At 39.8% G+C, this 25,024-nt stretch overlaps 1 protein-coding gene across 5 annotated transcripts in view; it reads left to right on the top strand.

The window, feature by feature from the left end:
- The window catches only part of dennd4a (DENN domain containing 4A), a 54,005-nt gene that overhangs the window by 13,624 nt on the left and 15,357 nt on the right, over positions 1–25,024 (top strand). For 2 of the 5 annotated variants that reach the window (XM_088921909.1, XM_088921911.1), the window contains exons 2-21: positions 3,838–4,170; positions 5,326–5,572; positions 6,719–6,788; positions 8,023–8,192; positions 9,012–9,250; positions 9,876–9,942; positions 10,085–10,143; positions 10,537–10,681; positions 10,843–11,018; positions 11,469–11,569; positions 11,938–12,156; positions 12,657–12,802; positions 13,230–13,268; positions 17,193–17,326; positions 17,644–17,776; positions 18,178–18,384; positions 18,736–18,864; positions 19,855–19,999; positions 21,415–21,543; positions 23,809–23,928. In XM_088921909.1, the coding sequence (XP_088778035.1) occupies positions 3,860–4,170; positions 5,326–5,572; positions 6,719–6,788; positions 8,023–8,192; positions 9,012–9,250; positions 9,876–9,942; positions 10,085–10,143; positions 10,537–10,681; positions 10,843–11,018; positions 11,469–11,569; positions 11,938–12,156; positions 12,657–12,802; positions 13,230–13,268; positions 17,193–17,326; positions 17,644–17,776; positions 18,178–18,384; positions 18,736–18,864; positions 19,855–19,999; positions 21,415–21,543; positions 23,809–23,928 (2,986 nt within the window). In that variant the 5' untranslated portion in view covers positions 3,838–3,859. The remainder of the gene's footprint in view (positions 1–3,837; positions 4,171–5,325; positions 5,573–6,718; positions 6,789–8,022; positions 8,193–9,011; positions 9,251–9,875; positions 9,943–10,084; positions 10,144–10,536; positions 10,682–10,842; positions 11,019–11,468; positions 11,570–11,937; positions 12,157–12,656; positions 12,803–13,229; positions 13,269–17,192; positions 17,327–17,643; positions 17,777–18,177; positions 18,385–18,735; positions 18,865–19,854; positions 20,000–21,414; positions 21,544–23,808; positions 23,929–25,024) is intronic. The other 3 variants (XM_088921912.1, XM_088921913.1, XM_088921914.1) reach the window with 3 other exon arrangements.

Raw genomic sequence — 25,024 nt, 5'->3', positions numbered from 1 at the left:
CATTGATTTATCTCAGGAGAGGGGTAATTGTGCCCGTATCCCTTGCCGGGATAGGCTCTGGCTCCTCCGTGACACTGAATCGGATAAAGCGGTTAGGAAATGGATGGATCGGTGGTAATTCTTAAATACCTTGCCTTCAAATGTGTCCTCATAAATCTGCTTGTCATAACTATATAAAGAAAGAAGCAAGCATAAAGAAACGACCACAAAAATAAATGTAATTCAGAACTAAGCCAAGAATGGGCACAGGGCCTTAGTACTTAGTCCTCAAAACCCAGAATCTGTTCTAAGCAACTGCAAAGTACAAAATTAATTTTCCCTAAAAAACCATAAACATTATGCTCTATAGAGCTTACCCTTTTTCTTATAAAATGTAGAAAATCTTGAGAATGCAGCAGTAACAGTTTTTGCTGATTCTCCTGTTCACTATCTGTTGTTAACAAAGGTTTATTGAGTAGCTGTATGAAATTAAAAAAAATTAAACACACAGAGCACAACAGTGGAGGAACTCCCGGGAGATTTCAGCAACGGCTCCTGTTAAATCTTGTTTTTCCGCTGTGTCTTTTTAAGTATTATTATTTTAATCTCTTTCTAAGTTTTCCACTGCGTCGCCACACAGAAGTTACAGAACTGACACAAAATAGAGATGAAAGTTAAATTACATGGGTTTAAAAAACGGATGTGAATAAATAGAAGATTATCATTGAAGTCATACAGTAGTTGGCAAGGTAACGTATCCTGTTACAAATAGGATCTTTCTATGGAAACATAAACATCTCAAGAAAAACCCTCAGCAAGCCTGTGACTTGTTAAATCCATAGAGCCTGTATGGTAGGAAAAAGATTTAGGTAAACTTAATTCGCTTGGTACAGTAACCTGCACTAACATGGCGTCTGTAAAAAACATCAGTAGCAGGTCTAATACTGGAAGCAGGTGGTTGGATGGAACGCATTCAGTCACCAGGCTTTGGAATGACACATGTACTTCTCAAGTTATGGCAAATTTTAGGAGATCGACTTTGGTTGATACAAAATCCAGATTTTTTGGCCTTAATGAGCATTTTCACATCATTTATTGTTATCAATGTCTAATTCCTCTTTGCCACAAAGTTTTCTTTAAAAAAATCCATACTGTGCATTTGAAGCTGTGTACTGTATATACTGCACAGCAAGCAAAAATAGAAGCAATGGGGAAACACCTGACAGACACATATGTTTGAAAGGGTGATGGACTTGGTTTCAGTGTTTCTGTTCCTTATTAAAATCCTCTGGCCTGAGCTTGGTCTTTAATTCCCAGTTTAAATCCTCTGCTTGCCACAGGTGCCGGAAGGTCTTAAACGTTCTTTGGCATTGAGGGATACCAGGGATTAAGAAGTTACTTTGTAAAGTTGCAGCTGTGTGTTGGAACACCAGACGTCAAAAAAACCCTAGTTTTCCTGATGTGAGGTACAGCATGCAGAGTCTAGCTAATATTTGCAGGAATTTATATAAGCTAAATACACATTTAATATTGTTATTCAGATACATTTGTATGGATAACACTTTTATGAAGTGCTACAGTGCATCTTCATATATAATATAGTGATCTGTTAGAAGCCACAGGTATTAAGTGATCTTATGCTGAAGGTACCCATTCTCAGTCAGATTTCACCTTTGGAGTTTGAGGCCTCTCATGGTGGGGTGGAGGTGCCTGGGAGGGAACAGGATGAGCACAGCCCACAGCTTTATCCCACCAGTGATCACAGGAAATGATTATTCTAGTCAGCTGCTAGAAAAGCGTTTCCACTAGATTTTGAAGGAGTTGTTCTGAGTGAACGAGAGTGAGAATGGGATGGAATGGGGGTGACTTTGGGACACACCATGGTTCAGTCAGTAAAGGAGGCAGTGGAGTCACTGGGGAATAGTGAGTTCTGAAACTATTTAGTGACAGAATGGGGTGAACTGGGGACAGACAATATCCCTGCCTTAGTATGATTAGAAGCAGACTCCCTAATGTAGGAATGATGCTGCAGCCCAGCACACATCCAGCAGTCTGTGTTCCTATAGCTCCCACCCTCTTACATGATGCGTTTGTAATACATTGGCAGGATTTCTTTCGCTGACTACAGCTATTTTGTAAAAACAAAGAAGGAAGAAAGCTTTGTTTCTGAAATGCAGGAATTAAAAAAACAACTAAAAAAGGCTAGTCTGGCATGTATTTCTGAACTTTAACTCTCTCATGTGAGAGTGAGAGCTTCAATATTATAATATGTAGGCAACATTCTGCATTGACACATTCTACCTCTGTTAATGCTGTTGCCTTTCACACTAATGCCACTGAACTGCCCTATGTGTCTTATTCTAGATGGATTCCATGTTATTATTACTATTATTTTTTTATACAAGGTCAGTTACAGGATGCAACTCGAATAAGTTTTGTAAATGACATAACACTGAACGCGGAGTCACACAGTGATAAAATCATGCATTCGTATGACATACAGTACTATAGGAAGTGAAGTGGATTGGCTGCAATACAGAAATCAATACAGTAGATGCTTGGTGGCAGCAAATACATTCATGCACTCTGCAGGCTGAACAGGTGTGTTTTGGTGGTAGTGTTAGAAGGTGTACGTACGCAGGGTATTCCACAGCTGGGCAAGGGAGGAACCTGTCATTATTCTCAGTTGTTTATTGCAATCAGGCAACAGTGGCTTTTGTAGGCTTTCTCTTAAAATTTGAATTCCTGACTCTCCAGCTCTCTGTTTGCTGAAGTGCAAGGATGTGCAACCCAAAATGCTGACAGCAGTGTGGGTGCAAGTACAGCCTGTAATACTAAAGCAGTGTCTTGTCAGAGTATTGCTCTTCACATCATGTCAGCACTTTCAAGTATCCTGGGCTTCTCAGCAATTTTTAATTTATACAGTTTTTAACACAGAGTAAGAAAATGATAACATAAAAGATGGTGACTGAACCAATGTGCCTTTTTTCTTTCAGTCACAGTCCTGTTTTGAAAGGTGTGGTGCTGGACTGTCCTTAAACTAAACCAGCTTCTAGTAGAGAGAATACGTGGCCATGCTTCTTAAATAATACACATGTGGGTAGCTTTGTGGTAGCTATGTAAGACAAAAGAACAGAACTGTACACAAACATACCTTGCTATTCTGAAATGTGTAACCCAGCTGAAACAGTGCAGGTTCATTTATGTCACGGCTCTACTGAGAGAGGTTGTAACTGAGATACTGTATTAGAAGTAATCATGCTGGCTAGTCTCAGTGCATGTTGGATAAATCCTGAGACTATCAAAGCCACACCAAGAGCTAGCAGCTCTTCAGTCGGCCTGCTGACATGGAGAATAATGAAGAGCACTCAATAATTGACAGCTCAGCCCACGGCTTTTGAAATGAAGTGACTTCAGTAAGTAAGCAGGCTTTACAGCAATCACATGGTAATATTGAGTCCTGTAGTCTTCAGCACAGAAACATTCAGAGACAAAGATGGAACTAATTTTGGAAAACCGATGCTACATACCTTCAGTTAACAAATAATAGTTGTGTTTTGTCTTTATGTAGTTCATTTACATTTATTTCTTATTTTCATGTGTGCATATAAACCCTAGCTCACAAATCCAATGCCCTTAACTTTTCTTTTTTAATCCTACTGTATATACAGTACTTCAATTCATTCTACAGAACCATGTTTATATAAAAAATGCCCTTTCCTTACCCACGTCCTCTCTTGCTAGATTTGAAGTTTAATCACTTTCCAATTACTTTCAGAGTATGACAGAGCAGATGTAGCCCTGGAGCATGAAACTGCTAATAACCCCTCTTAATCATCTGTCTCTGTTATTTAACAGATAGACCCTGCTGGGATGGAAGATGATGGAAGACAAAGGTCCTCGTGTTGCCGACTACTTTGTGGTAGCTGGCTTGACAGACTCATCCACACCTCTGGAGGAGGAGCTTCACTTCAATGACATCTGCCACAAGACAGCAAAGCCCAAGGCCCCCATAACTGATGTTGCTGTTATCATCCGGTCGCTGGGCGAGGAGGTACCCCAGGGGTACACCTGTGTGGCCACCACACCCTCCGGCCTCTCTGCTGACCTCAACAATGGCAGCCTAATGGGTCCCCAGATATTTCTGTGCTACAGGAGGGGCCGGGACAAGCCTCCTCTCACTGACCTTGGGTGAGAGATGGGAGGCTGGCGCATAGTGCACATGTGTGTGATGTGTGTGAATGTTAAGAATAATTCTAAGACTGACAATACACTATTCAAATCATATTAAAAGTGTACATGTATACATGCTTTTCTACTTTTTTCAGTTTGCACAGGGACCTGCAGCTGGTAAAACTTAAATGGATTAAATGGCTGTGCCATAGCAATCATTTTTCCATCCCTGTGGTTTATCACTGTGAACTCCTATGCTTTTTTCAGTGATCCTCTTCTACACTGCTGGTTTATTTATATTAGGCATTCATTTTTACAGTCTTTAGTTGACAGGATTTAGTTAATCTCTGTTGTGTCAGCTGTCTTTGTTTGGCTTTATCAGGCAAACTCATTATTGTGTCAATTAATGGATTTGACAAATTAAGCTGTCAGGGACTACTGCTATGGAGAAAAAAAACAAAAAAAATGCATCTGGCATTAAAAAAATTAATAGCATATAGCAAAAGTTACACCAGGAAATCCTAGTTGTGCATCACTTCCCTCAAACTTTCCAAAGATCACATTGAGACAATAGTGTTTAATGTTCGGTGCTCCCTGGAGGTTTCAGGACCTTTTCCAAAGAGTAGTTCCCTGTTCTCACACAGCAAAGTGCAGGCATTTTCACGTGATTCAAAATAAATCCCGTGTTTGTATTGTACTCCGGCATGGTGTTGAGTGGCACTGTGTGTGAGCTCTCTGTTGTGTAAACAGTGTGTAGCAGTTCTCAGCTCCTGTAGGTCTTTTCGGAAAGAGGCCTCCCTGGCCCACCAGTAATCAGGACTCCCAGCATGTCTGAGAGAGCTGTGAGTCACGCCTAATGGATGGCAAATGAAAAAAACCAAACTTAAAATATGCAATTAAAGAAAGCAGTTCTTAGGTTAGTAAATGCTTGCTTTTAATATCACAGATTTATCAGGATGCTTACCTGAGGAAGCATATTAAGAAAACCTCACCCTCTACTTTTTTCATTTTTGCAATTTTGTGTACTTAAAAAAGCAACAAAAAGACCTAATCTCCTGTAAGAGGTGACTTTGAATAAAGACCTTTCGTTAATGGGACTAGGAGGTGGTAATGTATGCAGTCAGGATCCAGCTGCACTGGGCATTCTGAATATAGTGCTGTGTGTCTGTCCAGGGTCCTGTACGAGTGGAAGGAGAGGCTGAAACAGGGCTGCCAGATCATCCAGACCACGCCCTCAGGCCGCCCTGCCAACATCAGCAGCACATCATCCCAGAGAATATATGTCACGTACCGCCGTGCCCCTGATAGCCTGTCCCACACCTCCCTCGCCGTCACCGACATCTGCATCATCATCCCTGGCAAAGGGGAGACGCCCCCACACACGTTTTGCAAAGTGGACAAGAACCTCAACAGCAGCATGGTATGTTACAATGAAGTGTATAATTCCAATATTTTCAATGCCAATTACCTTATTTTTTCTGCAGATAAAATGGCCTTAATAATTTGTGTTTATGTTTGGTAATTAATTCTGCCATCATTTCATAATGGCTATTTTATCCTAAACACTCAGTGAGATTTTCAAATTGTATGTATTTGTGGTCTGCTGGTTGGTCTTTCCTGATTGCCATGTCCTGCTAGACAGAAGGTGTTGATGGGGATGGTAGCAATAAAATCAGTGATTCTCCAGTGATGGTTTCATCCTGTCCCTTCATGGCTATTCTTGGCTATCATCGTTCAAACTGTAACAGTGGGGTGATATGTATTGTTTTAATAATTGGTGACCCTAATGATCACATGTAATGTCTATCCACTAATGAGAAACAGAAAGTTTGCCTTTTCACTTATTAATGAGTTTTAGTTCTCTCACCTTTGGCCGTAGAGCACATCTCTAGCTTGCTCTCAATTTTGACATACATTCACTAATTAAACAAAAATCAATATTCAAGTAGTGAATCCAAACCCAATCCATTGTTAAATGTCAGTTATATTAAAAAAGACCATTCATTTTTTGCAGAGATTTCTTACAGGACTTTTTGGCAAAACTAGGTCATGTTTATGGACAGCAAATACCTTAACACAACAGCAGAAAATCTCATTCTGCTTTGTGAGCAGTGTCTTTTTTAATTTATGTATTGCTATCTTCTCTCAAACTTGAGATACCCTGGAGCAATGCTAGAAAGGCAGGCCTGTGAGACTAAAAGCAAGAATGGTACAGTCATTCTAGAGAGGTTTCAGCCAGCTTGGCTGTGCTGCAAGCTGTGAAGTGTGACAGCAGCACTGACAGCCTGGCCCAAGAATTCTCATTTAATTCTGGTTAACACGTACCCATATAGCACTGGCTCTGCTATTCTAGTGCAATATATGATATTGTACACTTTGTAAAGTTTAATACTCAACCCAGCTGATTTTAAAATGTTGCATATTTACTTACTGTATGTTTCCATAGTATGTACTGTAATTGTTGTAGTCCTGTATTCAAAGGGGAGCATCCCTGTCCTGCAACAGAAGATTGCAGACTATTTTTTTGTTGTGTTTTAAAACCTAAACCCATGTCTTCACCTTACAGTGGGGTTCATCAGTGTATCTTTGTTACAAGAAATCAGTGGCGAAAACCAACACCATTGCATACAAAGCAGGTGAGTTGTTCTCCTGCAAAATATTCACATTCATAGTACAGGCAGGTCCTGTCCATCTTCCCTCTTCTTCATGTCACCAAGATATACCAGGTCAGCGAGGTTGCACTCTACAGTAACAGTTAGTCCTATACACAGAAGCAGGTGAAGATTTTAAAGACCTTTATTTTCTAAAAAAGCTGAGACCACTTGTTCACTTCTTTACATTATTTGTCTGTCTGAATAAAATAAGTACAAAATAACAGTTTTTCCTAAAATATGATTAACTTTTTTATGAGTCTTTTAAAACTGAAGTTCAACTAGGCATGCTTCAGAAAAACTAAAATTATCTAGGGATCTGTTTTGCTCTGTGGGAAGTTTTCCCCTTGTTTGCTTGCTCATTATGCCAGTTTGCCTGGTGTATCTAATCTTTCAGAAACCAATGCGCTGTAGCTTGTTATACATTGTATATCATTTTAGTTGCAGTGCACAGTGAAATGATTGTGACTAGAAATGTTTAAAGATCATAAAAGTAATGGTATTTTCCAAGCTGGCTGTGATAAGAAGTTTACTGTATATTATTGTTTTTTTTAAATATCAGCACATACAGTAAGGTAGTATTGTAGAGCTGATAGCATCCTGACAGAGTAACTTTCCTCATTGCATATTACAACATTGTATTCTTACTGCAGGGACAAACAGAGGAATACTATATTCACAGATTAGACAGTGCCTTACACATGTTTGATCTTACTGCCTATGCTTATTTGTGAAATCTGCCTTTTCTTGGTTTTCAGGGCAGCATTAAAACTGTAACTTCTAAAGTGCAGCTTGAATCTGTACCTTCTTATATGAAGGACAGCTGTTTTGTAATTGTGTAGTGCCAGCCTGGGTCATCCTGGTTTTAATTTGTTCTTCATTTGCAGCCTCTTTTAAGATTCTGTCTGCAAGGTTCACCACCAGAAGTCAGTCAGATCAAAGAAATTAAAACTAAGAAGATCCCTGATTTGTTTTTCTTGTAAACATGGCCAGTGGAGGACATTTGCGAGTCCTCAGCATGTAATATTTAACACATGGGTTTTGAAAAAAAAAAAGGGTTAAATTTCTAAAAACAAATAATAAATAGATCAAAAATGTTTTTATAAATGGTTTGTGGAACACATTTTTATTTTCAGTCATATGTGCGAGCAGTGTTTATGGTTTCCTCTGTAACCAAACAGTGGGTTGAATGTGCTCTTGTCTTTTTGTTGGCTTGGAGGTCTCCTGTGCAGGTACCCAGAGGAGGATTACGAATCATTTCCTTTGCCAGAGTCCGTGCCTCTGTTCTGCCTGCCTATGGGCGCCACCATCGAGTGCTGGCCCTCTCAGACCAAATACTCCCTGCCTGTCTTTTCCACCTTTGTACTGACAGGTGCCTCGGGGGAAAAGGTAACATATGGATGGGGGTGGCGTCTGTCCTCATAGATGCAGCCCTTCAGTTCCTCTTGGTGTAAATGGTCGAGTTGTGCAGTTATAGCAGATGTGTAGGCAGCCAGCTTTATTACTTTTCTGTAGTAGACGAAAATGAAAAAAATAAATGCTGCACTGTTAAATTTAAAAGACAGGGCAGAAAAAGTCTTTTGTTTTTAAAAAAGATCGTTGAATGTTTTTCTTTAATTGCCGAAAGATTGCGAAACAAAATATAAAACTTCTGTTCTCAGTCAGCCTGACAGCTGGCTGAACTCAGTCTGTGGACATCATGGCCGTGAGAAACTGGAAATACCTGGCAGCCACTTGGAGGACTGTGGGAAGAATAAAAATAAAACTTTAGCTTTATTTCAGGGTCACTGTGATGTGTCTTCTAGTTGCTGACAGAACTGAAATGTGTGTATGTCTATCAGCTTTGCTAACAGAGTCTCCCGGCTCATTTAGCTAAGCAGTCAGCATATTAGATATTGACCCTGACCATTGCGGGTTTACAGTTCAGTGTCCATCCTTGGTGATGTTGCTCACTCACCTTCCCACACTTTTGCCTTGGTGAAGCCAGGGATATGTTGATGACCTCTGTAGGGGAAAAATACACTGACAATACAAGCACTTGAGATAAGATCTGCAACAACTTTTAACTTTTTAACTGGGAAAGTCTTAAAATTATACTCCCGTCTAGTCTAGCTGCAGTGGAGGTCCTTGCATTGACTAATCTGGATTCTCTGCCTGTCTGTTCGTCAAGTGTCAGGGATAATGGTGTTTCTTTCTGTCTGTCCACAGGTGTATGGTGCAGCCATTCAATTTTATGAGTCCTATCCTCAAGAGAAACTGACAGACAAGCAGCGGACACAGCTGGGTCTTTCGAACACCACCCGTAAATCCATCGTTTCGAAGGCTGTACACACCAACAAGTGCATCTGTCTGCTGTCCCACTGGCCCTTCTTCGATGCCTTCAGGAAATTCCTCACATTCCTTTACCGCTACTCAATTTCTGGACCCCATGCGTTGCCTATTGAAAAGTGAGTATTTGTACGTGCCACAGGGAATGGGGCTGTGCACTGATTGAAGCCAGCGTCTTCCCCCTGCTGCTGGGCACACTGTGTGATAGGTTCCATGAATCAGTTTTAAAAGCCTTTGTCAATCTCTGAATACCATGGCTTCCAAATATCTTCTTGCTGTTTCTTTTTGCAGTCATGTGGAAAAATAAAAACTACAGACCAGACAATTGAAAGTTCAATATTTAATGATTTTGTGGAATTTCAGCAGCTTAATCTTTTGAAGATGCCCTGGAGTTGCTTTTATTGGAATATGGGGGGTGTTGGGTTCTGCTTGGTCATTGCTTTCCTGTAGTTTTGTTTAAAATATCTTTCCTAAGTTAGCTCTTGACATTTTAGATATCAGTACTTAAGAAAACAAAAAGACATTGTTATGGCAAGTCCAATTAATTTTACAAAAGCTTAAAAGCTATCTGCTGTTTGTAGTTATTCAAAAACTAGCTATTTTTAATGTCTCTAATGGTATGAGGTTGTAGTATCTTATGTTTGAATGTACAGTACATTCACAGGTTAATTGTGATTTTGTCAATATTTCTCAATATTAAAAACTACAGTGTTCTATGTAAATATATTTTTTCTCCTTTTTCAGGCACATATCTCATTTCATGCACAAAGTACCTTTCCCATCGTCTCAGAGACCCAGGATTCTAGTGCAGGTAAGAAAATCAACACCTCTGTCCATGTGCATGTGCCCAGAATATGCTTCAAGCTTTTTACAAGTCGACTGTTTTGCTGGGTGTTATGTACCTAGATCTGTGTACACAACACTGTGTATAAATCTCTGTGTGCATTTTACAGCTGTCCCCACACGATAGCCTGATGCTGAGCCAGCCTGTTTCATCACCTTTACCACTTAGGTATGTCTGATATATTGTGTAATTCAAATCTGAAAAATATTTTTGTGGAACAGCTTGCATTGAGTTTATTTTTATTAGACAAAGGGTTCTTTAGATATGATCTATATTTCTTTACAACACAGTCTGTTATTTCTTATTTTTAACTTATTTTTGCATGTTTTAACTATCATCTAAAGGTATATAGTTAAGTTGTCAACTTAAGTCAAGTTAAGTTGTCTTTTGAAATGCTTTCTATTGACGATGGAAATGGAAGAATATTCTTACTGTATTGATATAACTTTACATCTGTGTTAAATATGTAGTTGACTTTCTGAGTGATAATTGTTTTCAGCAATCTTGAGAGCTCTGATACCGTCTCTGATGGTGGGTGTTTTCTGTGTCTGTGTCTCATAGTGGAGGCCGATTCTCCACTTTGCTGCAGAACCTGGGTCCTGAAAATGCCGTCACACTGCTGGTCTTTGCTGTCACTGAGCATAAAATCCTGGTGCACTCGCTACGGCCAGCTGTGCTGACCAGCGTGACTGAGGCCCTCGTTTCCGTGAGTGTCTATGACCCTCATCTCAGGACAGCTGCAGTGCATTGGATAGCACATACACTGAAATCATTGCAGCTTACCAAACCACATGCACACATTCATATAAACTGAAATCATGTCCCAGAGCTATATTATTGGCTGATGTTTCATTCCTTGTTTCCTAGATGATATTCCCTTTCCACTGGCCTTGCCCATACATCCCACTGTGCCCTCTGTCACTAGCAGATGTGCTGAGCGCCCCATGCCCCTTCATCGTAGGGGTGGACTCTCGGTATTTTGATCTGTATGATCCCCCTCCTGATGTCAGCTGTGTGGACCTGGACACTAACACCATCTCCCAGTGAGTGTCAACTGAAGGGTTCAGCACGTCAGTAAGCAGAAAGCTTGTATGAATGTGTTTAAGAACAAGAGACCTATTACAACTTTTGTATTGGTGCCAGAAGGCTTCACTGCCCTGTATTTTGTGTGATAACATTTTAAGAATCATTGTTCCAAGAGGAACAAAATACACTGGGATCTAAAGTTTGTCCTTGTCTTTTAACTAATGTGTACGGAACATGGTGCATATATCTACGAAGAAATGTCATTAATTGTAATACTCATAGTTTCTTGCTTCACTGCATTGGTATGTGTTATTTCTATCAGTAAAAATGATCTTCGCATTGTTTGGTTTTGTGAAGCTGCTTTTGTGCTCTGTGTGCAGTATGAGTGTGGTCCCTGGATCTCAGATGTTTGTTCTCTCCCCTGTTGCTGCTGTTGTTGCTGTGCCTAATGGATGCTGTGTTTTCAGTACTGAAGATAAGAGGGCTTTGACATGGAAAATCCTGCCAAAGAAAGCCTGCAAAAACCTGATGAATGTCCTGAATAATCTCTACCAACAACTGGCAGAAGGTTTGTGCACATTGATGAGATTACAGTAATGACAGAAAAACCTTTATTTTTTCAAACACATTTCCCAGAGCTTCTTCCAATCTGTGAATGGGTGCTTCATGCATTATTTAAATGATCATATACACAAAATCTCCAATGAAAAATACAAATTCCAGATCTTCAACAAAGAATAATGTTGTGCTGCTTAAATGTAAAATGTAAGAAATCATTTTAAGATAGTGACAGTCACTTCTAGTTGTGGACAAATAAATTAAATATTTGCCATTTATATAGTTCAGTAATTGTTTTATTATTGTCACACCTTTTCCAAATGTCTTAATATTGCAGGGGTATTGATGGATTAAATGTGTTGTGACTGTTTTTTCCAGCACAACAGAGACCCAGAGAGGATGGGCTGATGGAGCTAACTATGAACGACTATGACTTCAACTCTGGGAAGACTCTGCAGACTCTGGAAATGGAGATCCAGGAAGCCTTTCTGCGATTCATGGCTTCTATTTTAAAGGGTTATCGCTCCTACCTGCGGCCCATCACACAGGCACCCTCTGAGAAGGCCACTGACGCCAGCTCCCTCTTTGACCTGCAAGGTGAGCACAGCATGAGCTCTGTTTCTGGTTTTTATATTGATTTTCTGAGAAGTACTTTAATGCAAGAAGCACTGGGTGCATACTAGACTCTAGTGCAGACTGGGTATACTAGACTCTAGCCAGACCAAAGTCCATCATAAGACTCATAAGGTGAGTTGTCTTTGGGAAGATTTTTTAAGAGCTTAAACACCTGTAACACCACAAATAAGCAATGAAAGCCAAAGCAATCTTCACTTTGAAAATTGAAGTGGCGTGAAAGGTTTAAAAGCCTTGCGCTTTTAAGACGTGAAGAAGTAAATCTTTTTTATTATGTATCTGTAGCACGCGGCGTAAATGAAATGTGCAATAGACTTCCATTTAAATAATTTTTAGACATTCGGGGCTTTACAGTGACTTATTTGGTGTTGGAGTGGTTCGTCTCTGAGCACACAGAAAAATGTCAAGTGTCTTAGCCTTTAAGTCACCTGGTCCTTCATACAGATCATCCTGTCCTCTTACAGGGTTCCTGAAAAGCCGTGATCGCTCCCATCAGAAGTTTTACTCCCTCATGACCAAGACGCAGATGTTCATCCGGTTTATAGAGGAGTGCTCCTTTGTCAGTGACAAGGATGCCAGTTTGGCTTTCTTTGATGACTGCGTTGATAAAGTAAGCTTTTTACCGTTTGTAAATATTTCCATTTTGGACTGATCCTTACTTTGTCATTGCTTTTCTGTGCATTCCTGTCCCTTCATTATTTTTCCTTTCCTTTATTTCCCTTGCTGTATTTCAAACAGCAAACATCTCACAGGCATTCGGTACAGTTTTAAAGGAAATTAGTTTATTCATTTGCCACCCATGTTGTATGAAGGTCATTCTGGTAACCCATCAGTACTTTTATAAAAAAACATAATAGAAACTTCCTCTGTGATTCCATAAGTTTTTTTTATCTAGCTTAAGCTGAATTATAAAATGTCTAGAAGAGAACACAGTAATGCATCACTCTGCTGTGTTTTTCAAGTTACTTGTTTCTAAAACCTGAATTTGTCTTGGGCTCTTCTCTTTCCTTCTGATCTCATTCGCTCTGTCTGTGAAGCTGTTCAGCACAGAACGCAGTGCAGATAAAGCAACCAAGGTAAGCTTATCAGGGATAATGAGGTTTTCTATGTTTTCTATAGTTCTGCTATTGATGTGACGTAGCACATGTGTAACCATTGTCATTTAGGTTAGTCATTAGTCAGATTTAGACCACCTTGACACTTTGAATCAATGCAAAGTTTCTTCAAAATAATATTTAAACCATATTCAACAGTACAATCTGACAAATAACTAAAGGTTAATTATATGAAAAATGGCTGAAGTGATCAAATCCCTGCAGTAGAATAGAATGGAAAGCTTATAAAATGCTGTTATGTTGTTATGACAAGTTCTGATTTTTTTATGGCTGACTTATGTGTGCTGTATACTTAAGTCTTTTTCCAAGGTAACCTTTCATTTCTGAGATAATGTGAAATGCTTACTTAGGTATGTATTCAGTTACTGTCGTTCAGCAGGAAAGTGGGTTAAACCAGCCGTACGCTTGTATGAAAGATCTTGTGTGGCAGTCTTAGATTGAGCTGTCACTGTTAATTTGAGCACTATATAGAGTTGTTATGCATGAGTAAACCACCTTTGTAGTTGAATCAGTTAACTGCTTGCAGAAAGGAAAGTCAGTTTTTTTTTTAAACTTTTGTTCCTATATATTCTTTGCAGGAATGAAAGATCCTAATTCAAAGTAAATTATTTTCTGTTTTGCATTTCTTTTGAAATACACCTTTTCTAACATGTTGTTTAGGATGGGAGATTTGGTTACTCTGAATGGCTGAACGAGGGGTTTTCCTATCCTTTCAGTGTTTTGCTGGCTAGAGACAGTGCTTGTTTTGTTTGTTTCTGCAACCTGTGTTCCAATTGAACCATTGGGTATTTTTGGTCTTGAATAGTTTGAAAAGAAGCAGTAAGCAGTGTCTGTATGTTTCACTGGACATGAGCAGCCTTTTCTGGTTTACTGGGAAAGAGCAGTTTGCTCTGGTTTGGCTGGAGTTTGTTCAGAGTGAGGCCATATTGTACTTGTCCAACTAGCTTAATAGAGGTGCAATTTTGGAAGCTTCTGCTAGGCATAGAGCCTGTGATTAATAAGGCGTGATATCATTAGGGCTGCACTCTGGGTGTAGTGTTTGTTCATGAGTCATATTTCAGAACTCAAAACCCCACATCAGGCCCCATGAGTAATCTTGATCCTACATCTTGAACAGCAGGCCCATAAGCATTTTCTTAGCTACTCTGATTGCATATCCAGTATAGCTGGTCATAAGAATTGACATTTCATAAAGGAGAAATATGTTTACAGCTTTGTATATTGTATATTTAACAGCAGACTGTTCCATTCAGTTTAAAAGCATAAAAATGTGACACTTATTCTTATGTTAATATTAGTTTTGAATCTACCAGGAAAATCACAGCAACTTAGATCCCAGTGTATTGTGTTCCTCTTTCTTCAGATCTCTGCCTTGTTGTGTTGTTTTATGTATGGGGAATTTTATGAATGGTTCCTTTATTTTGTTACTTCTGTGTGGAAAACCTGAATTGCTGATGCGTGGAATGAGAGGCCAGCAGCTTGTTTACTCTCAGGCTCTGGCCTGTAGCAGTGGCAGTGATGCTGCATTACTTACAGCTGACAGCTCCGCTGACCCATTTTGTACAGTGGAGGGATTTTAAGGACGGTCCCCCCATCTGAAATAAACATTGAAAGAGGAAGCGAGAGAGTTTAAGTGAAATATAGATAATAAAAGGATACACATGACAGCACAGAATATTGGTGAGCCATTAGCAGTCTAGCTACAGTGAGCAAAGACTTCATACAAAATAGATTAAATATCATTCGCTCAGAGACGACAAAGTCACTTTTGTAACATGGCCCAGGAGTGACATGGTATTCTGGTAATGACAGTGATGACTGTTATTGTCAATACTGTTTTTTAAAAAAATGATATTGAAACAAATGCCATTCTTTTAGTTAGCCTCTCAGAGGTATTGTAGTTTGTTTAGGCAATCGTTCAGTTTATATGCAACGTAAAGAAGAAGCATCCTGCTATTTTGAATTGGCATGGCCATTATGTACTTCATTGCTTTCCAGTGGTTGTTAATAATTGAAAATCTAATTGCATACTGCAGTGCCAGAGAAATTGGCTCTGGTGGATTTCTGGAACTTTTTAAGTTACAGCTGTACTGGGCTCATTAAAATTATGCAATGCCTGTGATGAAACAAGCAGCTCCAAGCAGATGTTTTAAGCCTCCCATGCTCTCTGCTCTCTGAGCACTATACAGACTGTGGCTTGGGTGGGATGTTCTTATGCAAGAGTTGAAAAGGTTGCAGATTTGAACCTACAGCTTTGTGAATACAAAGTCTTCAGCCTTTACCTGCCTGCACATACAGTATCTGTTTAATTTTATTTTCCTGTTTGTAATTGTATGTTGTGAACTCCGGGCCCGGCTGTTCAGCATTCCTTACACTCTTTCATAAACACAAACACCTGGAGAAACTTTGAGTGTAGTTTACTTTACAAGAGTAAGTAGAGTTAAGAATTGCATTTTGACATTTACCCTTATTTGGTGTGTATTTTTGTTTTAGGAAGAATTAATTACTTATTCCTGGTGTTGTATCCATCATTCCTTTATATAATGTAGTGTTTTTAATTTGTGTAATACCACAGCTGTAATACATACTGTATAGCATAGCAATGTTCTCCAATCCATCTCACACACAAGATGCAGGTGAGTCAGCTTTGCATTCATTGCTGATCTCATTTGGCCCTTACAGTATATATTGTGCCAGGATGTATTGCAGACTCAAACACTGACCGTCAGACTTACTGGCTACAGAACCAGGTCACCTTCTTTTCAATCAGTTGGGGTTGATGTGTAGGTGTTTACCTGCCCTTGAGTTATTAACTTACAGTGGGATATCTCAGTTATATAAATGTAATGCGACACTCCAAAGCACAGAGCTTACTGTTGCCATTGTCATGTTTGTATACCTTCCAGAAGCAATACTAAAGCACAGACGTACTGTATTACTCATGTTCAGACTCATGTAGTGAGATTCTTCTTCTTCAACAAAACGTACTTAATATTGCACACACCAGAAACACTTGAGAACCTAACTTTCAGTGCCGTGGCTTCCTGTTTGGAAGGACATTAAGTAATTGGGAGCACAACAGAAACTTTAATCAACATAATGTGTTGCATTCAAATGTAATTACTGTGCAAATAAATAGCGTTCCAGGCTGTTAATGGGTGCTTATTTCTTAATGAGATGTTTGGTGTGTCAGCACCAAGGCCCAGTGCCAAGATCTGTCAAGGCTTGTTGGATTTTTCATGTGTCTGAACTCCACAGCATCTTCTATAGCTCTGTGCTGAGACTAGAATCTGAGGGGCCCAGGACTAAGCACTACTGTACGCAGATAAATATGCAATTAAGTGTTGTGGAGGGATTCAAATTTTTTAGAAGATGAGAAAACTCATCTGCATTCTATAATTTCTATCACAGTCTTCATAAAATCTCAATGCAGGCTTGAAATAGAACTGAAAAGATTGTAAGCCCTAGAGATAAAATGCCACACCCCAAAACAGTTCTTTAATTTTTACCTCAAAGGTTTCTACCTCTTTAACACTGGATGATAAACTGTACTTCGCTAGAGTTGTGTAGCCAGAGACATATCAATAATTATATGTGTATAAATTTCCAGCTGTTAGCAGCATAATCTGATATTCATTCTGTTACAAAGTTTTTGCAAGACTTTGTTTCAGCTTACTTACTGATTTTAAAGTATAATCTTGCCAGACAGCTGTTTGAAAAAGCCAGATGGTCAGAGACCTTCACTGTGTGTTGTTTTTACTGTATGTGCAGTCCAGTATCTGGATTTTGTGCTTAGTGCAGTACTCTTACAACCCAACACCATGCTTTCTTAATGCTGTAATGTGACTGCTCACATCAAGGGTAGTATTTCTCCTCCCTCTGTAGGTGGACAGTGATCGTCCGGAGGAGACGCGTCTAATCGAACTGGATGAGTCACACCGCAGTGAGCACACCGTGTTCATCACCCCCCCAGAGCTTCCCCCCCTGCCTGAGGGAGAGGAGTATCCCCTGCAGTATAGGTACGTCAATCTTCAGTACACCCAGAAAGGGTCCTCTTATAGTAGAAAAAAAGTATCTGAAAGAAAAGCTTTATAGTAATGTACTACAACTAAAATGTCCGAGACATTTGCTTGCCACAATCCCAAAGTACAGCTGTAGCAAAATTTCATAACTGCTATGTCATTATTGTGTTCTATAATGAATGTAATGTTGGAGAATAACCTACCAGTATTTAAGAAAAGGCTGTAAAGAAATCTTTGCAGAACTACAGTCCAGACAATGGAATGTTGTTTTGTTTGCAATGCATCAGTCTCAGATTGTGCCACATTCTGTGCAGGTACAATGGTTTTCCTGTGCTGAGCCTTGAGCTTCTTGACCGTCCAGAGGGGCTGCGGATCCCCACAACCCGACTAACTTCACGACCCAGCTGCCCAACCAGTCCAGCACCCATGTTCCGCCGGACCAAGCAGGTGAGACGATCGTCAGTTTTCATCCTTTCTTTTGACCAGGATCGCCTTTCTTAAACACTTATGAATCACAGTATTGCTTGACTGAGTGACAGTGTTGCTCTAAAACTAGTTGCCCTTGAAGGGCAGAATGAATATAGTTGTTTTCAGAAGTGAAAGTCAATAGTTTCATTGCTTTGAGGGTAAGGGTTTCACTGGGAAGCTGACATTTCAGCTTTTATTCTTCCATTCAGTATTGGACTATGTTCTGATTTTTTCAAAAGTACCAGAAAAAGCCCCACATCCCCTTCCACATCTTTCTTTACTGTATCTGGAAGCGTGTTATGTCATAGCTTCTGAGAAATGAATCAGGTAGATATTCCAGAAAAGCAGCAGGAGTCTCTGAATACTGTCACATTTTACAGGAAATTAAATCAGCGCACAAGATTGCCAAGAGGTATTCGTCAATTCCCCAGATGTGGTCTAAGTGCCTGCTGCGGCACTGTTATGGCCTGTGGTTTATCTGCCTGCCCGCCTATGTAAAGGTGTGCCACTCAAAGGTGCGCGCTCTCCGTACTGCCTACGACGTGCTGAGGAAGATGCAGATGAAGAAGCTACAGCCCCCTGATGAGGTATGGGATTTCCGAGATCTCATTTTATAGTCTTTGATTTTCTTTCTGAACTAATTGTTAGTGGCTTTTTCAGGTGGTTAAAAGAGGGAAAAACAGTCAGAAAAAGTCGAAAGGGAACCTTGTCCTTCAGAGCTAACTTGATGTGGGAGTTTCTCAACCACTAAAGATAGATGTCTGTCTGGTTTTTGCTGTGGATTCTGAAAGTTATTATTTAAGTGGTGAAACCTGTGCAATGTCAGTCTGGGAGTGAAGCATTCAATGAGGAAAGTTTGCTGTACCAAAGGACAATATTTGAAAATTAAGTAAATATTTTGTTTATAAAATGTCTTCCTTCTACTTTTGTTTCTGCAGGTGTGCTATCGTGTTCTGATGCAGCTCTGTGGACAGTATGGCCAGCCTGTGTTAGCAGTCCGAGTTCTCTTTGAAATGAAGAAGGCTGGTGTTCAACCTAATGCCATTACCTATGGTTACTACAATAAGGTATGTTGTCATCAAAGGGACAGAGCTCTAATGCCCTGGCGATACAGATAAATATAAAATGAAGAAGTTTGAGTAGGTAGCTGCTTCATCATGCATAGGCTGCAAAGGAAATGATTTATTCCATGCTGAAAGGAAAAAAAGAGATGCAACATTTTGGCTTTGTAGCCTTCTTCGGGTATAATTCATATGTAATCTAGTACAGGAAATTGTCATGGTGATTTAAACACTGGAATGTCAATGATTGTAACAGTAAGTTTTTATAGAAATAGCAAATATGTGCGGTACTTTAGTAAAATGTATTTTTATGATGGTGTAGTTTAAATTTCTTGATTAAGGTCTAAAAAATAAGAGCTCTTGTCATGTCAAAGACCACCTTAATTGAAAAAATGCTTGTTTCATCATTGATTTAGGTATCCTACATTGATATGACATTGGTTTTCTCTGATTTGTAAACAGAGAAAATATATGAATATTAAATCTTTCGAATCATTTGCTTGGCTAGATCAAAAAGCTCATGCCAAACATCGGATAAAACTCCCAGGACACAATTATTCCAGGAGCAAGGAATAATTTGGGATCACCTGACTATTTAAAGAAGGCGAGGAGAATTTGATTACAGAACTGCCCACACATGGCATGATGCCAAAACCCTGAACACTTGACTGAGTGATGTCTCAGTCACACATTGCCATTAGCAGTACATACTTGTGCTACTGCTTTCCCAAGGACGAATTTAATAGAAAAAGGGAAAATATCCAAAGAGATTCATTAATCTGTGATCTGAAATTTGCATTTTGTCTATGACTTTCTGTCTGTCTCTGTATGTGGTTTTCTGTGATTATCATTTCATATATCTTTTGCTTTCTATTCTTCAGTGTGTCTAATTTTTTATGTCCCAAATCAGATTTCCTCTTCTTACATATACAGCAATTTCCATACAGCCGTAATATATTTGGAAAGTGCAGTGAAGACCTCTTCTGTCTTCCCTAGGCTGTGTTAGAGAGTACCTGGCCTTCCAGCACCCGGGGTGGTTATTTCCTGTGGATGAAGTTAAGAAACGTTGTGCTCGGGGTGGCACAGTTCAGGAGAGCACTAAAGAAACAACACGTTACCCCTGTGCAAACCCCTCTCTCAGGTATGCAATCTCTCCTCAGAGCAGTACTTGTTAACATGACCCATTAACACAATTGATGCGCTCAAGTGTTGTCAAGAGGGCATTTGGAAAAAACAGTGTTATGCGCCTGGGAGTGTGCTTGGCATGGATGAATACTGCACTTTCGTGTGACAGAGTGATGGATTTGCACTGAACAAGCACTACAAAATTTTCAGAACCATGGCAGTAGCATGTTATAATCATTGAAATGCATGAGGCAACAGAACAAAAAGGTTTTTCATGGTTAGGTTTCTCCTACTAAAAAGCTTATTGAGCTGTGCTATTGCTTCAGTTGGTAATTTCCTTGAATTTCACGGGAGGACAGTAACTGGCAGTTTCCAGCAGTTTATCTCAATGGGAAACCTTGACTCCACTGTCAGATGAACACAGTCACTGAGGTCTCCCATTAGCTTCGCAATTTGAAAGTAAGCTCAGCCACCCAGCTCATATACAGTAGCAATTATGCAGTAATAAGGAAGCTGCCCGCTTCTCAATTCACAGGATTCCCTCCCTATAACTGATGTGATTTAACCATTCCCTGTACCTTTACAAGGTAGTCGGTAAAAGAAACCAACATGCAGATCTAAGTGTTCTAACTGAAATGGCCAGCGTCTGTTTTATGGTGTATATTCAGTCTCACCAGTACATTTTTATTTTCCAATGAAATATTTTGAAAAGAGTATTTTAAAAAAGGCTTAGATTTCATTAAGGTGGCCAGATTATTTTGTTAAAAATGTATATAAGTGGATTTAGAGTCCTGTTTCTGTGAATACATCATTACATCAGTGAATACATCAGTCACAGCTCCACTGGGCTGTAGGTTTGTCTATAAGAACATCATCTACCACACACAGAGCTCTCAGCAAGGCTCATCAGCCATGCACTTTTCCCTGAAGGGCTTCAAGAAAAAATAAATAAGTCTGTGCAACATAGAAAGGACTGTGTAGCATTTTTCTTCAGTCATTCAAAGACAAGTTTTTTTTTTTCCATCTGTAAAAATACAAATCGATCAGGCAAGTACATTCTGAAAAGGGAACTGAGCCAATCTTCTATTCACCTTGCATTCGTTGCAATTCTTTTTTCTGCAAAGACTTTATTGATTGACATTTCTGCCAGGATTTTGTTTTTGAAAAATCAGCAGATTTTCTTCTGCACTTCTTTTTATGACGTACATATTGAAAAGAGTTTTGCTTTCAAAGACTAAGAATGGATCAGCTCCTAATTTATGTTTTCATTACAAGTTATTGGTCACTGGTGAGTGTCTCATATGGTTCTACTTTGCAGTGTATGTGCAGTCCCTCACATGTAGATCTTTATTTATAACCGAGTGAAACAGGACCTCACAGAGTGCAGTGGCCCAGAGGCAAAGTTGCTAACGTGTTGTTATCTTTGAGCAGATGGCAGTGACCTGGATGCTGTCAGTCATGGCAGCCTGGATAGCTCTAACGACACTAACACCGCGGAGCAGGGCCCCTTCTCCACTGACTTAATCAAAATAGATTCCACTGATGATAGATCTAGCACAGGTATTCCTCTATCCAAGTTCCTAGAGACTATGAGTTGTACTCATCATTCTAAAATCTGTCTTCTTCTCTCATTCTTTTGTGATGTTCCTCTCCCTGCCCTCCATGCTCACTTCCATACGGCCCTTCCCTTTCATGTAATATCAATGTTCTTATTTTTACATCCCTCTGATCTGTCCTGCTCCTCTGCCTGTCCCTCCACCCGCCTACACCACCTCTCTCCTGCCCCGCTCCCCCATGTCCGCGCCCATCCTGCATGGGTTTGCCCTGCATGCAGTGAGCTCTGGGTGTGGCAGTGTGGGGACGGAGAAATGGCCATCCCTTACACACTGGACTTGTTCTGACCTGAGAGACATCAGCGTCTATTCAGGTAACTGTCTCCTCTGTCTTCTTTTTTCTACACTGTCTGCTCCACTTGCCCCCTTCCAGTTGTCACCTTCTCATTATGTGCTTCCATATCCTTTTCAGGTGAACATAATTTCTGTATTGAGATATTTTTGTATAATTTGTTAATTTCTTTGGTGTGTGTTTTTAGTACTAGCCTAAAGCTAGTGTAAAGCATATCATACCTTAACAGCAGCATAAAACTGATTAAAATACAATTAAATGTGTATGTATATTCAGTAGAGTTTAAATGCAGGATGTATTTATGGTAGAATACATTTTCAAAAGACATACCCACAGAGGTGTAATGCACCTCTGTAAGGTGCAGTGATGGCACTGTGACTAAGGATCTGTGGCTGGAAGGTTGCCGGTTCAAATCCCATGGCTGCCAGAGGAATCCTACTCTGTTGGGCCCCTGAGCAAGGCCCTTAACCCCAGCTGCTCCAGGAGCGCCGCATAAATGGCTGACCCTGCGCTCTGACCCCAAGCTTCTCTCTCCCCGCCTGTGTGTGTCTCATGGAGAGCAAGCTGGGGTATGCAAAAAGACAAATTCCTAATACAAGAAATTGTATAGGGCCAATAAAGTGATCTTATCTTATCTCTTATCACTGAGAAAAAAAATGTATATGTTAGTGTTACCAGTATATCAAAAAGAAAGAACCTCTTCATTAAGTGTTTTTTTTCCTGCAAGAAAGAACTAAAGCAAAGGACAGATATTTCACAAAATAGATGAAAGAGAGTTTGAAGACCAGATCAAGCAGCTGGTTGCCAGGAAACCCGAACTTCACTGATTTTTCTAGCAGTGGCTTTAAGGGAAAGAAATATAATCAGGGGCTATGGAGTGACTGAGCTTTAGCTGCAGCAGCTGGGTAACCTTCAAATCATTAAATTCTACATAAGTAACAGGAATCAACACCTGGTCATATTTGTCTGCCTGCTGACTGCAGACACACTCAGTCTCTCTCTCTCACTGTCATGGATTTGTGGAATGTTCTGCGTCTTAGGATTTGATTGCATTACTAAAATTTCCCATACAGTATATATTAATAGCGATCAGTATTGTTTGTTCTTTTATAGGCATATGCAAATACTTCCTGGGACTATCCTTGGTTTAGAAACCTTTTGAAGTGGTTTAATAATATTTACACTTATATAGCACTTTTCTGAAAACTCCACTAATAGTGCTTTACAGGTAATGGGGACTCCCCACCACCACCAATGTGTAGCCCCCACCTGGATGATGCGACGGCAGCCAGAGTGCACATCAGCTGTCAGTGGGGAGGAGGGCAGAGTAATGACGTAGTTCTTAAAAGAGTGATTTTAAGTAGGCCATGATTGGTAAAGGACACAGGGATTAACACCCATATTCTTTTCGAGAAATAACCTGGGATTTTTAATGAGTCAGGACCTCGGTTTTACGTCTTATCCAATATATAGGCCGTTTTACAGTATCACTGTACAGGGGCATTAAGACCCGTACAGACCACAGGTTGAGCGCCCCCTGCTGGCCCCACTAACACCTCTTCCAGCAGCAACCTTAGTTTTTCCCAGGAGGTCTCCCATCCAGGTACTGACCAGGCTCACACCTGCTTTCAGCGGGTTGTCAGTTATGAGTTGCAAGGTGATATGGCTGCTGGTTTGTTGTAAAAAAAAAAAAGCATTAGAAATTGACACTTTAATTGTGGGGAGGGGTGTGTACCCTTGCCATGTAATTTGAAACCTGTAGGGGAAGGGACCAAGTAGTTTTTTTGCCTGTAGTGTTGATCCAACATTATTGCTACACTGGGTTTACAAGCTTCTAGTTAAAGATAAAGCTGGTGTCGATGCAATAACTCCTGTGTGATGTGCTTCCTGTAAAAAGCTGTCCCGATGTGTGTGTCGCAGGAGGACAGTCTGACCTGGGGTATAACTCACTGTCGAAGGAGGAGGTGCGGCGGGGGGGCGCAGCCAGCCAGGACAACACCCCTGACAAGGACGATAAGAAGGAGAGCGACTCCAGCTCCTGTGAGTGCGACCAGAATCGGCCATCGTGGCAGACACATTAGTACACCTCGCTGCTTTTACTGTGCTGAACACACATAAATATATATAGCACTGTCCTGTAGCCAGGTCCCTCTGGAGCAAGATAAACATTATTTTCAAACAGGTCAGATGCTTAAATTACAATTGAATAGACTGTTTCCTATTACATGATTTTTTGTGTCCTTTCTTACTTGGCTTTTGCAGCTAGATTTATCCTGCAGTTATAGTTATAGTTTATATCATTTTATATTTATATATACATTTAGATATTGTTAACAGTACATTTCTACTGTATCAGAATTTATTGAAGTGATATCACCATAGAAAATAAGCTGTCCAAAGTCATGCCTCTGCTGCCCCCTGTTGGGAAATGAATGTATTACATTTCTTTATATGAATCCACAGAATAGTTGTTCTTTATCTCACTCATATAATAATAATAAACTTTATTTTTATTATTAAAATAGATCATCCCAAAAAATCTATTCAGTTAACCTCTGTGTCTCCATTTATTAAATTGATTACATAAAATGCCAATTTTTGTTTTTTTTTTTTTCTTGTCATTAGTATTTTGTTTTTTGTTTCTGTATTTGAATAATTTATTTTATGTATAAACTAAGCCTAAATAAAAAGGTGCAAATGAGCCCATAGACAGATAGATACTTTATTGTGCACTGCTGTGGAAATGTGTCTTTGGCTTCTCCCACACAAGTACAAAACACACAAGCAAAACAGCAGAGTCACATGAAATCACAACAACAGTACATGATACATAATAAATGGGGGGACTATATTTACACACTTTGATTTGTTTTATTGCAGTGGGAACTAAGGACTACTTATAAATGTTTTTATTTGAATTTGGTATCCTATACCGTCTTCCTGATGGGAGTATTATGAATTGAGAATGGATTAGGTGTGTAGAATCAGCTGTGATGTTCCTTATATAAATTGCTGAGATGGGGCTGCTCAACTTCCCAGTTCCTTTTCCTGCCATTTTCACAATTCAGGACCAAACCATTTGGTTTTGCTTTTCAACCCCAGGTTTCCATGCCAAACTGGCATGTTAAATGCTAGG

The sequence above is a fragment of the Atractosteus spatula genome, chromosome 7 (genome assembly GCF_055471065.1).
Source record: "Atractosteus spatula isolate fAtrSpa1 chromosome 7, fAtrSpa1.hap1, whole genome shotgun sequence".
Lineage (NCBI taxonomy): Eukaryota > Metazoa > Chordata > Actinopteri > Semionotiformes > Lepisosteidae > Atractosteus > Atractosteus spatula.
This window is presented reverse-complemented; position numbering and strand designations above follow the sequence as displayed.